At 39.6% G+C, this 13,950-nt stretch overlaps 1 protein-coding gene across 1 annotated transcript in view; it reads right to left on the bottom strand.

Annotated features, from left to right (window-relative positions):
- LAPTM4B (lysosomal protein transmembrane 4 beta) overlaps positions 1-13,950 on the bottom strand; it is a 123,922-nt gene that overhangs the window by 25,125 nt on the left and 84,847 nt on the right. Inside the window, exons 5-6 of the mRNA XM_039521938.1 lie at positions 10,500-10,598; positions 5,617-5,712 (exon numbers count right to left, since the gene is read on the bottom strand). Coding sequence (XP_039377872.1) covers positions 5,617-5,712; positions 10,500-10,598 — 195 coding nt within the window. The remainder of the gene's footprint in view (positions 1-5,616; positions 5,713-10,499; positions 10,599-13,950) is intronic.

The raw sequence follows: 13,950 nt of genomic DNA, 5'->3' as shown, positions 1-13,950 counted from the left end.
ACACTTGGTACAGGGGAGGGAATCAGATGTATCCATGCCAGCCCATGCACTGGAACTGGTGCCAGTCTGCACTTTTCCTGGGGGAGGCATAACACTGTCCACACCAGCTCTTTTGTCAGTGGCATTTATGTTGGTCAAACGTGTGTTTTTTCACACCCCTGACTGACAAAATTGCTAGTGCAGACATAGCCTAGATCCAAATTTCACAAATGGTCTGCATGTCTATAATGGGCCAAAGCAAAGTCCCATATGAAATTACCCCTGCGTATTTAAAATCCAGACACAAATTTTGTGGTTTAGGCCCCTCTTTGCAGGTGATGATGTTGAAAATGTGGCAATACCTTTGATACTGAGATGAGCCTCTTGAGTGAATAAATGATATTAAGAATACTGAATAAAAATCCCTTTGGAATACCGAATTTCATAGGATTTTTCAGAGGTAAAGAAATAATGTACAGAGATAGAAAATGGTCCTTCAGGTAAGCTAGTGGTCACTGCAGATGGATGACTATAATACAGATCACATACTGTTGCAAGCTAACTGTAATATTCCTCGAACTACAGAGACGAGAGGAGATCCACATTAGGCATGCACACTGCCTTTAGAGATTGAACAGATATTGGCAGAGCATTACATAACTTGCCCAGCAGCACATACGATGACAGTATTACTGTAAAATTATCACTCCAATTGAACGAATCAGCCATCCTAGTGCATAATTAGCTACAGTCTATTCTGTAGAGCTAGCCTAAATATATCATTTAAACATTTGCAAAGGGCTAGTGCTTAATTATGGCCTTCCCCACCCCATCCTGAGTATGGGGTGAGGAGATGCACAATACAAATGACGGTTGCTAGAGGTATGCAGGTAAGAAGCCTCTGAAGATGCTGAATGAGCTCATGCCAGTGAGACTGTAAAGAGGTACTGTTTGTTTTGGTTTTTTTGTTATTTAACCTGAAACTAAGAAGCAGGAGGAGGACTAGATACTTAGATTTCAGAGCTGAAAACTGTCATCCACTAGTAACACAGGAGCCATTAAAGATTCCCTAATTAAAGAAAGGATAATTTGTGGGACACATGATTCCTGTGTATGGAAGAGACTGTTGACAAAATTAGATCTAACCCTAGAGAAGTGCCTTCAAGTTCCATGCAGGTTGCTGCACCATGAACTCAGATTATGTGGCTGCACAAATGGCCACATAATCATCCTTTTACCGCACATGCTGCACAGTTCTGCTTAGATCACAGAATCGTAGGACTGGAAGGGACCTCAAGAGGTCTTTAGTCCAGGCCCCTGCATCATGTAACTGCAATTTTGCTGTCGCTGCCACTACTTCTCTGCCCTCTATTTTGTCTGCCTTTCCCCCTTTCTGTTGGATTGTTCTCTGTTATCCCACAAGGGGGAGTCCAGTGCCTCTGGCACCTGCTGCTTTTAAAAGGGCAAAGACAGAGAGAGGCAATGAGTGGGTGTTAGCTTTTTGTGCTTTCTCAAGTTAAAACTCTCTTCACAGCTCTACTTTGATGCCTACAAAAAACGGCTAGGCAGCTGGAGTGCTAAGACCACGGCCTACCATGCTGACCAATAGCTCTCATTGTTTCCTTGTATTTGGCAGTCATCTGTCTGTATCCACCTGTTCTCTCGTCTTGTACTTAGATTGTAAGCACTGTGCAGCAGGGACTGTCTTTTTGTTCTGTGTTTGTACAGCACCTAGCACAATGGAATCCTGGCCCATGACTGAAATTACTTCATTAGAAAATGACACCTCTGATTTGCTGGTTTAGTGGCAGTGCTGTATGCACCAAGATACTGTGGGGGCTGCCATGTATCTGGGATTATGTTACATGATGCTAAACATTTCAAATCAGGATTTTGCTAGCGGTTATGATTCAGGCCCAAATGATCCATACCTGTTGCAAATTTGGCATGTGGTCTAAAATCTAAACTCAGTGCACTGGGTGAAAATCATTAAATAGTGCCAGGATGGGAGAAGAGGTACCATAAAGGAATTTAACTTAAAGAGCAAGTTATTCCTCTGAGCAACATTTCAAGCCAAAAAACTGGACAGAGGCCAAACAGCCCTCTTTGTCTATCGAGGTGGATAGGGCAAAAAATCTGCCAGTTCTCTTCTGTGGTTTAATCAATCTTTCCATTGTATAAATCCCTGTGGGACTTTGGTTCCAATGTGAAGGGGGGAAATGAGGCATTGCTGCAGAGGGTTGAGAAGCAGCAGAGAGACAGAGGACCTCTCTGCAGGTGGCCCTGGCTTTGGGATTGTCACCTTCCTAATCTGCTTTGAATATGATATTTAACTGTGCATATGCACCTTGCCAGTGCTAAGACAATGTATGCCAAGAATCAATGAATAATTTGCTTTGTACATTTAGGGGGTCATATTCAGGTTTTGGTGACCCCACATCCAATCATTGCCTTTCTTCTGAATTCAAGCCCAGTCAGAATGTATTTTAAAAGGGACTTATGACCAGAGTTGGCTTAAACAAGTTTTATAGGCACTTCAGCCAGTGTGTATCTGTGGATCCCTATTGTCTCCCACATCTTGGCATCTCACCTGGATATGGATGGAAATACTGTCTTCTCCAGGAAGTACTCAAGAACATTGTCATTAAATGGAAATATATGCCATTAATCTGCAAGTCTCAGATAGATTTTCCAGAATACAGAGAAGGCAAAATGTTTTCTAGAATCTTTGGTCCAAGTCTTAGAGGGCAGATAACGATCAGGATAAATATATGGGTAATTTACCCATTTCTATCAATGAGACATCTAAGAACCCAGTTTTGCCAATATTTGAATTGGTCAGAACTATACTCCTCTGTCTCAATCTTTCTTACTCTCTATAAAATATAAACCTCTTTTTTAAGCATATTGGTAAGCATAATAATAAGCAATCATGACAACTGTAGTTCAAGCACAATGTTTTATCTCCTTTTTGATTATTTATTCTTCTATACTAAGGGATATTTTAACACTGGAAGCCTGGAAGAAAGCTAATGTTGTGCCAGTATTTAAATAAGGTTAAATGGGATGAGGCAGGTAATTATAGATCTGTCAGTCTGACACTGATCCTGGGCAAGCTAATGGCACTGCTGATACGGGACTCGATTAATAAAGAATTAAAGTAGGGTAATATAATTAATGCCAATCAACCTGGGTTCATAGAAAATAGGATCTGTCAAACTAACCGGATATCTTTTTTTGATGAGATTACAAGTTTGCGAAAAGTAACAGTGTTAATGTAATACACTTAGACTTCTGTAAGGCTTTTCACATGATACCACAAGACATTTTGATTAAAAAACTAGGAAGATATAAAATTAACATTGTCGTCTGCAGTATTGTTGTAGCCATATTGGTCCCAGGATACAAGAGACAAACAATGTAGGTAACTTAATATGTAGTTCGAAAACTGGATGCCGGGCGTTGGGGATGCTGCAGTCCTAGCCTGGCAAACCAGAGACTCCCACAGGGCTGCAAGGACAAGAACAAGCCCCGCACTAGAGGGGAGGTTACCCTGCTTCTGAATGTTTGGTCCTCAAATAGGAGCCGTTCAGCAGCAGGGTGCCTCCCCCCTGGGGCCAGGGCTCAATCTCTTCCTCATGGCCCTGGCCAAGAGTCTCTACCCTGCCCCACCAGGGCCACAGCCTTCCCCACCCCTTGCGGCTGCAGGGATCCAGTGTCCCTGGCCTTGCAGCTGTGCAGGAAGCTGTGACACAGAGGCCCATTGGTGGTTTACAACCCTGTGTCAGCAAGCCTGACAAACTCACTACACCTAACACATTGCTGTCATAGTGTTTATCCAAAAGTGTCTTGTAAGGTATCAAATGAAAGCCGGTGACACACTTGTCACTAATACCACAGTGAAATGTATGTATTAACACTACATGAAGAATTATGGACACTTACATTCTTAAAAGCATAATATCAGTAACCAAACACAGGAAGAAACAGATTTTCTTCCAGACAGGAGGGAAGGTAGTTCTCTCCCTGCCTCTAATCAACTCCATTACCCAAGTACCTAAGATACCCTACTGATGTACTGTATGAAACGTACATTAAATTACAACTTCGTTTGCTGACATGATTTACATTTTTATCCGGCTTTCATGGCAGATTCAGAACATGCCGTTTTCTTGTCCCTTTCCCTTGAGAAGTTATCGGTAAATCATTTCAATAGAAAAAGGTAGCACTGGAAACTGAAATTCTCTGCTTCCCAGGGGCCATTGATGAAGCAGATGGTTTCAATGCAAGTATATAAAGCCTGTGTGACTTAGAGTTTCAATTTTAATTCAGTTTGCAGAATCTTGCAACCAAGCCTTTCAGTGTTGTGAATTATATATTTTGCAGCATTTTAAGTTGAGTTACAATTACCTAAGGACTTCACAAAAGCTATCAATTTTTTTTTCCATGCAGAACTTCTGGTTTTACTCAATGTACGTTCCAAATGCATTCCTCCCTCTTTCATTTAGCTATCAATAAACCCATAACTGTACGTTCAAAATTCAGTGTTGTCAACTCATGATTTTATCCGGGTCTTGCAATATTGTGGATTTATTTTTTAAAGTCCTAGCTCTTGAAGACAATGAATTATGTGAGAACCTCAGCTTCCATTTAAGATAAATAGTAACGTTCAAGTCCTCATGGCTGCACAGGAATGCTTGAAAAATGTAACTCAAGTTCATCCCGAAGGTTCTGAAACCAAAGGACAACCCCTCGAACTCAACTTTTATTTTTTATTTTTAAGTCTCGTGATATTTAAACCACTCAATTTTGGAAGCCTGTATCATGATCTCTGAATATTTGAGGTTGGCAATACTGAAATTTCATTAGCTGGATCTGCCCTCCCTTCTACTCATGCTAGCCCAACAGGCCAAATTCATCCTGGTGTAATTTAAAGGATTAAATTTCAATCCCACTTCACTTAAAAGTCCGTGGAGTTACATCAGAGATGAATTTGACCTATTGACCTCAGTGCTATAGCTTGGATGCAACAAGGCAGAATTTGGTTCCATGTATGCAGTATCTCTACAAAAATGTCGTACTATGCGGAATCAGCAGTGTCAAGTTACCCTTTTTTTTATTCATTCAGTTGTGTTTACAATGAGCAAAGAGCACACAGAGTTCTTCATATCTTATAACTGCAAGACTAAATTATTGCAGAAAGAACTGCAGAGAGACAGGGGACCTCTCTGCAGGTGGTCAAGATTTGTCTACTAATTTATTTCAACATAGTCTTCATTTTACGCAGTGTTCTTATAATACAAAAACAACAGCCAAGTCATACAAATGTCATACTTAATTCTCAGTTGCTGAGCACCAAATCACAACTGTAGCATTTTGCAGTGGTGTAGATACTATATATATTTTTTTACACACACACATACACACTCTCTCTCTCTCTCTCTCTCTCTGCTAGGAGCTATGTAACAAACATTCTCCTCAACAGACTGATCTGCTTCACCATGAGTTGGAATGTGGATACAAGAACGTTGGTAATAAGTGTTTAGTGCACAAAGGGAATTTTGGGTTAAAGGTTAAGAAGCTGTCACTTCTGAGGAATGGTAAAATAAAACACAAAATGTTAAGAGACATGCTTACCGCAGTGTCATTGGTAGCAATGTACACCAGCACATCAGAGTTGTTTCTGCCATTAATGTACCGGTAACAGTTCCATACGCAGCTAATCAGATAACCCTGCAAAGAGAATGTGCTTATTACATAAAGAAAATAGGAAATATATTTTTAGCACAGTTTTGTGAAAATTCCTGAACTCTGATTGGCTGAGGACCATCTTTAGCCAAGCAGAACACAGGATATACATAATTGCTAAACTTTACACGAGAAAAGGAAAAGAAAGAAAAGACCACAGAAAAGTTAAAATCATATGTAAAAACCAATAAAATGTCACTTTTGCTAAAAAACATTTTAACTACTTCGGTCTTAATATTCTGTTCCTCTGCCACACACAGTTTACATCTCTTGTGGGGTTGGAAGTGGTCATTTCACAAAACTCTAAATAATTTTTTTTCATGATGCATTTAAAATTATATTGGGAGAGTTCTTATTCAGAATCTGGCCCAAATTAGTTAATTAGTATTACTGCAAATATTAAGTTGTTATAATATTACAGATTAACCAATATACTTCATTTAACAGATTAACAGTTTCTATGCTGTTTCAAATTATTATTCTTACAGATATTTATATAGTTTTCAGTATAATAAAAGCCTAATATTAACTCACTAATAATTGTATCCTGATCTAATAAGCTTCCTGCTTTTGTCCTTGGAGTTTATGAAGACCAGAATATGATCACTGCCTTGTGAAAAAGCAGCAGCCTCACGTGATTTGAATAAAGCAAAATAAAAGATGATGTAGAGATATCAAAATATATACTGAGGAATTTGATCTTTCTGACGATTAAATACTAAGTACTTCAGTAGCTCTGCATGGGTTCATTGTAGGTTTTATGGTTTCAGAATTCAGATACTATGGTGATGAGTGCAGTATAAGAGTCTATACAGAACACAGAATAGGAAGCATAAAAAGCAATTGGCTACTGAAATGTTAACCCACACTCATTTGAGAATATAAGCAGCTGGTGTCGTTTTACTGGCCAAGAGATTTGGACACACATTCTTGGCCAGCTCAACATTAGTAATGGAAATTCATTTTGCCCACGGTACACTGCAAGTCCAGCGACTTTCCTTTAGATTTGTTCTTAAGAACTCAATTGATATTTATGCTGAAGCATGATTAGACTGAGTCACTGACCTACTTACTAATTCTCCCTCTCCCCTCCCAAAAAAACAAAAAAACTTGGACTGAGCTTTCAATTAGAGCTTTTAGAAATGTCACTGGACAGCATAGTGAATTAATACATTAGTCTCTGGAGACCCATGTGAAAGGAATTCAATGATCTCAACCTAGTCCATCCTTAATGGTATTTATGCACATCACATACCAAGCTGCACACATGCATGCACACCCATTCAGTAGGAATGGTAACCTTTGCTCAGAAGAGGCGCAAGGTCAAGTCACAAAGGTATGGCAAGATAGGATAAAGGTGCATGGGAAGAACTGAGTGGGGAAACTTGCACATTGCCTGATGATCTCCATTTCAAGAACACTAAAATTCATTAAATTCCATCCTGACAAAACTTTAATAAACCCCCAAATTAATTTATATTTGTTAAGCAACACAGATCACAATAATACCATAGTACTAGGCAGCATAAAAGATTAGCAATTCCTATTTCTTAGCTGTTTCAGTGCCATATGAAGAAATACAACAGACTCAGTGGGTACCTATACACAGCCCAGGACAGCAAGTCTCAGAGCCTGGGTTGACTGACCTGGGCTTGAGCTATGGTGCTAGAGACAGCTGTGTGGTAACTGGGGTTCAGGCTGGAGCTTGGGCTCTGAAGCCCGCCCTGTGCCCTAGGCTTCAGAGCCCAAGCCCAAAATGTCTACATCAATGGTGTGGTGAGAGTCCCGCAAACCTGAGTCTATCAACCCAGGCGATGAGATTCGCTGTAATAGGCTGCCAGTCACTGGGAAGATGTACCTTAAAAGTGCCATTTCACACGGGCCTATGCAAATACAATCTGCACTTACATCTATCTTGTGAGCACAATACAAATACACATTTTCACGCAGTAAGAGTGGCCAAACACTCCATATCCAGAAAACCACAAAGCAAAGCTGTGCTGACTGCCAAGGATTAATATGATCCAGTGGTTTGGTTTTACAAGGTTTCAGTCGTATTTGACATGGAAAAGGGCTTGATCTGCTGGCCCAAAAATGTCTACACAATTAAAATTTGAATTTATCTTTAATTAAAGTAACTTCCCGTGCTTTAGAGAGGCTCTGCACACCTCACCTTCCCACTGCAGTACACCCAGAAATGTCTGTGGGCTAGCGAACTTAGCTATTAGAAAACTTATTAAATCTCTTCCTGCAAGCCCTGCCCCCTCCCACCCCCCACCCTAGAGCTCTCCTAGGGTACGAAGATATAGAGAACAGTTTCATATCAGGGCACAGGGATGTATACATGTAACTTACAGGAATACTCCCTAGTGCTGAGATCAGCTTATTCTGAAAAATGTGCAAAAATTGGAACATCTTTTCTGTTGCCTCATTTGCAGAAAAGAAGAGAAAACTAGGGCCCAGGAAGCTGAAGAGCACCCAGTGCATTGTAGGAGGAGGAGTTGCAAAGATGGTTTTCTGCTACCTTTGTGCTCACTTGGTCACCTGGGTCAGTAATACACCAACCCTCTCCCCTCACTGGAAGTTAAAGCAGTCTGAATGGTTTTCCCATATGTTCATCATGGCAGCTGGAGATTGCCAGGAAGCAGTGGCCACGCTCCCTAAGCCAGCTGAAGGGAAGCGTGTGTTTTAGGAGCCATGATTCTATGCCATGAGAGATTCCCTCCATACTCAGATGAGAGCGCCAGCTTTAAATAATAGTAATGTGAAGAGCAACCCAAACACAGGCGAGAATCTGGGCTTGGGTCTTCATGCAGGAGACAGTGGTATTCTGGTGTAGTACACTCAAATGTCAAAACTAATGTTTAATCATTAATGTATTAATACTAAAGCCAGGTGAAACTTTTGGCTGTAACTTTCTTCAGCGAATTGTTTCAATTAAACTGCTCCCACCCTCCAACCCCCCCACCCTAAAAAAAATCAAAAGTTTCATTGTGGCATTTTTTAAATGTCAACTTTAGATGTGAAACTTTTGTTTCCAAATTTCTTTCAACTTCATTTAGAAAGTTTTTAAAAAGCTCAGAATCAAAACAAAATGTTTCCTTTCATGTTGAATAGTATGTTTCATTTGACTCTAAATCTCCCCCCCACCCCCGCCACCAATTTTTCAGAACTGCCAGCAAACAGGCGGGGGGGGGGGGGGGAAGTCAGCTATTAGCACAGCTCTAATAAATATATCTATGGTGCTGGATGCCTTCCCTTGGCCAGATGGGAAACGCCTACATTTTGTGGCATCTAAGACTCCATCTCCACTACAGACTTATATTTGTATAACTACGTTGCTCAGGGATGTGAAAATCCACACCCCGAGCGACGTTGTTATACCAACCTGACCCTCCGTGTAGACAGTCAATGGGAGAACTTCTTGGGGAGGTGGATTAACTACACCGACGGAAGAAGCTCTCCCATTGGCATAGGAGCATGTTCATTTATGTGCTACAATGGCATAGCTGCATCAGTGCGGCTGCGCCAATGCAGCACTTCAAGTGTCAATTTGCCCTAAAGCTGGTTCTCTGGAGAGATTAAACATCTGAAATAGTACATTTCTGGTGAAAACTGAAGGCCAAAAGGACTATTACTTTGGGGTTATTGGGTTTTTGCCATATTTGCAAAGCACAAATGGCCCCCATGTAGATTCCTCCTTTAAAATAATTTGCTTGATACATAACCTCCCACCCAAATTTAAGAGTGTCATGCTGCCAAATGTTTTTTAAATTACGTATGTTATTTTGTTTTATAGTTCTTACTCTATGAATCACCTTTCCCTGCTGCGATGTTTGCTAGGCTATGGTGCGCCTCTCTCTAATTTAACAGTAGAACTCCAATTCATGAAAGCACTCAAATATATATATTTTTTTATGTTCAGTACCTTTCAGTTTCAATACACAAATGTGATACCATCTGTTATGTCTATCAAAGTGATAAATAGTGTGATGCATTTGATACTAGGCAACTTTCTTTTCATTAAGCAGGTTCCATAAATCTGCAAAACAACGCTTTTGCAAACAAGCAATTCAAACGAAAATGCCAATGCTGACTGTATTTTAGTATATATTTCCACTATTAGTGAGTCATATTTTCAGACACATATGCATTAATTATATGTTGCTAGAACAAACATTAAGGAAAGGGAGAGTTTGTAATAATGCCAATTCTAGGGGAATCAGCTAAATATGAGAAGAAAGGGACATTAATTGATCTCAATTGCATTACTCATTTACACTCTTGGAGCAAATATACACTGGTACGTGACAAGCTAAAACCCAAGGATTTTTTTGGACTATGAATTTCCTCGCATTGTCACTTTTCTATTCAGGCCTGTGACTAATTCTTTCAAAAACTTAAAGGCCATATTTATTAAATGAAATATCAAACGCATTTGGGAATTACATGAACTAATCCTTATAATGTAAGAAAATATCACTAATATCATTTGACTGGACTATATATTTGTCATATTTAGTCACATAGAACATACTAAATCACGTGTGGGTATTAATGCACTTCCATATTTTCTTTTTGTTTTTTTAAAAGGTGCTGCAATTATCTACCATCTCCTTCCTTGCTGTCAAATCCATGCTAGTTGTAACTAATGTCCCACTGGTCATTCAGCCTTGTTAAGTCAACAAAATACAGTTGTTCTGGAGAGAAAGGGGGAGGGCTATTCCAAAGACATTCCATATATAGAAGATGAATTTTATACACATGCTCACCTTGAAAGCCAGAACGATGCTTATGAAGAGTAGAATAATCACAACTAGACAAGTAGGATTTACTGCCATAATCTCTTCCTTGTAGGGAAAGTTAGCAGGCTGCAGAAACAAAAACATAAATAAAACATTATAAATCTCTTGAAAGATTAAGGAGCCATTCCCCAGGCTCTTTAATTAATAATTTATGAGCAGGCAGTTAAATCTGATAGCTCTTCTTTGGACCTGTATTTTAGTTTCTGGCACATCTGGATACAATAAGAATGATAACTACAGTGATGTCTTCATACTTCAAAAGACAGGACAATTCAATGTAACATGCACATCCTAGTGAAGAGAAAACTGGAGGGCTGTTTTAGGTTTGGGGTTTCTTTGTTTTTTTTGGCCTGTTTGCCTTATAACTAATCCAAGGGAGAATGGACAGAAATTTGGGAAATTTGACAGTCTGCCATAACTGGCATTTTCTGAAGTCAGAGCAAGGTTTGCAAAGAATAAATTCTCCCACAGTGATAGCACCTATTGTCCTATGCATAACTCTCCATTCAGTTTATAGACTCAGACTCAGTAGACTTAAGGTCAGAAGGAACCATTATGATCATCTAGTCCTGCACAATGCAGGCCACAGAATCTCACCCATCCACTTCTATAACAAACCCCTAACCTATGTCTGAGTTATTGAAGTCCTCAAAATGTGGTCTGAAGACCTCAAGCTGCAGAGAATCCTCCAGCAAGTGACCCGTGACCCATGCTGCAGAGGAAGGCGAAAAACATCCAGGGCCTCTGCCAATCTGCCCTGGAGGAAAATTCCTTCCTGACCCCAAGTATGGCGATCAGTTAAACCCTGAGCATGTGGGCAAGACTCACCAGCCAGCACCCAGGAAAGAATTCTCTGTAGTAACTCAGATCCCATCCCATCTAACATCCCATCACAGACCACTAGGCATACTTACCTGCTGATAATCAAAGATCAATTGCTAAATTAATTGCCAAAATTAGGCTATCCCATCATACCATCCCCTCCATAAACTTATCAAGCTTAGTCTTGAAGCCAGATATGTCTTTTGCCCCCACTACTCCCCTTGGAAGGCTGTTCCAGAACTTCACTCCTCTAATGGTTAGAAACCTTCGTCTAATTTCAAGTCTAAACTTCCTAGTGTCCAGTTTATATCCATTTGTTCTTCTGTCCACATTGGTACTAAGTTTAAATAATTCCTCTCCCTCCCTGATATTAATCCCTCTGATATATTTATAAAGAGCAATCATAATCCCCCTCAACCTTCTTTTGGTTAGGCTAAACAAGCCAAGCTCTTTGAGTCTCCTTTCATAAGACAGATTTTCCATTCCTCGGATCATCCTAGTAGCCCGTCTCTGAACCTGTTCCAGTTTGAATTCATCCTTCTTAAACATTGGAGACCAGAACTGCACACAGTATTCCAGACGAGGTCTCATCAGTGCCTTACATAACGGTACTAACACCTCCTTAACTTTGCTGGAAATACCTCGCCTGATGCATCCTAAAACTGCATTAGCTTTTTTAACGGCCATATCACATTGGCAGCTCATAGTCATCCTGCGATCAACCAATACTCCGAGGTCCTTCTCCTCCTCTGTTACTTCCAGGAACAGCTGGTTGGCAAAACAACACATGGTCCTGGGGCAAAAGCACAGGCTTAGGAATCAGGAGAACTGAATGTTATTCCTAGCTCTGTCAGACTTCCTTTGTGACCCGCGAGTTAACTTCTCTATACCTCAGGGTATGTCTTCACTACCAGCCAGATCAGCAGGCAGCGATTGATCCAGCGGGGATCGATTTATTGCATCTAGTCTAGCGCTCTCCTGTCGACTCCTGTACTCCAGCTCGGCGAGAGGTGCAGGCAGAGTCGACGGGGGAGCGGCAGCAGTTGACTCACCATAGTGAAGACACCGCGGTGAGTAGATCTAAGTACGTCGACTTCAGCTACTTTATTCACGTAGCTGAAGTTGCGTAACTTAGATCGACCCCGCCCCCCCAGTGTAGACCAGGCCTCAGTTTCCTCATCCATACAATCAGATAATAATACTCTTCCTAATTCACAGGAAAACTGCTGTTCATTAATAAAATCTTACATTTGAAAGGTACTTTAAGATCATTAGACAAAAGAAGTTAGAGTATTTTTATTATCTGCTGCATTGTTTTAAAATAAAAAAAGTGGAAATCAAAGATCATCAAATTGTTCTGAAGCATTGCAATGTGCAACTTGCAACTGCAGTTGGAGTAAGTCTCTACTTATAAATGAAATAGTTCTTTGCAAAAGAACTTCACTCAGAGGACTTCACTGTAAACCTCTTCTTATACACAAAACAGTTTTGAATACTTTCTATTTATATTTTAATTAGCCCTGTCCTTCCCCTGAGGCATTAAATGAACCAAACTGTTCTGTCAATTAATCTGGATTTACACCAGCAGAAGTTAGCCCTGTGTCTGAGGAATTTCTCTTTTTGTCAGCTGTTTGTGAGAAATTTTCTTTATTTAGAATTTCCATGAAATGTTTTTAATGCTTAAGGTCAGATGGTACAACAGATTGGAAATAACTGCTACATAAATTCATTTTCAACTCCTTGAGAGATATGTTTTTATTCTTTCATTGAATTTCATGACTAATATTTTGATCACTTTATTTTCATTATAAAATGTCCTGCTTCTTGCAGAGGTCTAGCTAAATTTAAAATTGATTGATTCATTGCCTGAAGAAAAATTTACTTAACAATATGCTATTTCACACAATATCCTTATCGCAAACACAGTGGAAGTACAGTAGAACCTCATAGTTATGAACACCAGAGTTACAAACTGACTGATAAACCATACACCTTATTTGTAACTGAGAGTACACAATCAGGCAGCAGGGACAAAAAAAGTATAGAGTACAGCACTGTATTAAGCATAAATGACTAGAAAAATAAAAGGAAAAAGTTTTAAAAAAAGATTTGATAAGGTAAAGAAACTTTCTGTGATTATTTCATTTAAATTAAGTTGGTTAAAACTGGCATTTTTCTTTTCCATAATAAAGTTTCAAACCTGTATTCAGTTATAATGTTCAGTTGTAAACTTTTTAAAGAACAGCCATAATGTTTTGTTTAGAGTTATGAACATTTCAGAGTTAGGAACAACCTCCATTCCTGAGGTGTTCGTAACTCTGAGATTCTACTGTAGTTACTCAGAGACCCAAAAGGAGCCAGAAATGTGTTGATGAAAAACAAAAAAACCTTAAAAAAAATGTGGAAACTTAAAAGATTTCATGCCATGATATGTACTTCATGACTACAGCTGTGGGGTCTTGTACTTTGTTAGATAGTCTAACCTTTATTGGCTGCTGAAGACAGACTTATGAACAGTTACAATAAAATTTCCTGAATATAATTTCTTTGCTACTGAACTTGTACTAAAAAACAAACAAACAAAAAACTAGAACCA

Source organism: Mauremys reevesii, linkage group 2 (genome assembly GCF_016161935.1).
Source record: "Mauremys reevesii isolate NIE-2019 linkage group 2, ASM1616193v1, whole genome shotgun sequence".
Taxonomy (NCBI): Eukaryota; Metazoa; Chordata; order Testudines; family Geoemydidae; genus Mauremys; species Mauremys reevesii.
This window is presented reverse-complemented; position numbering and strand designations above follow the sequence as displayed.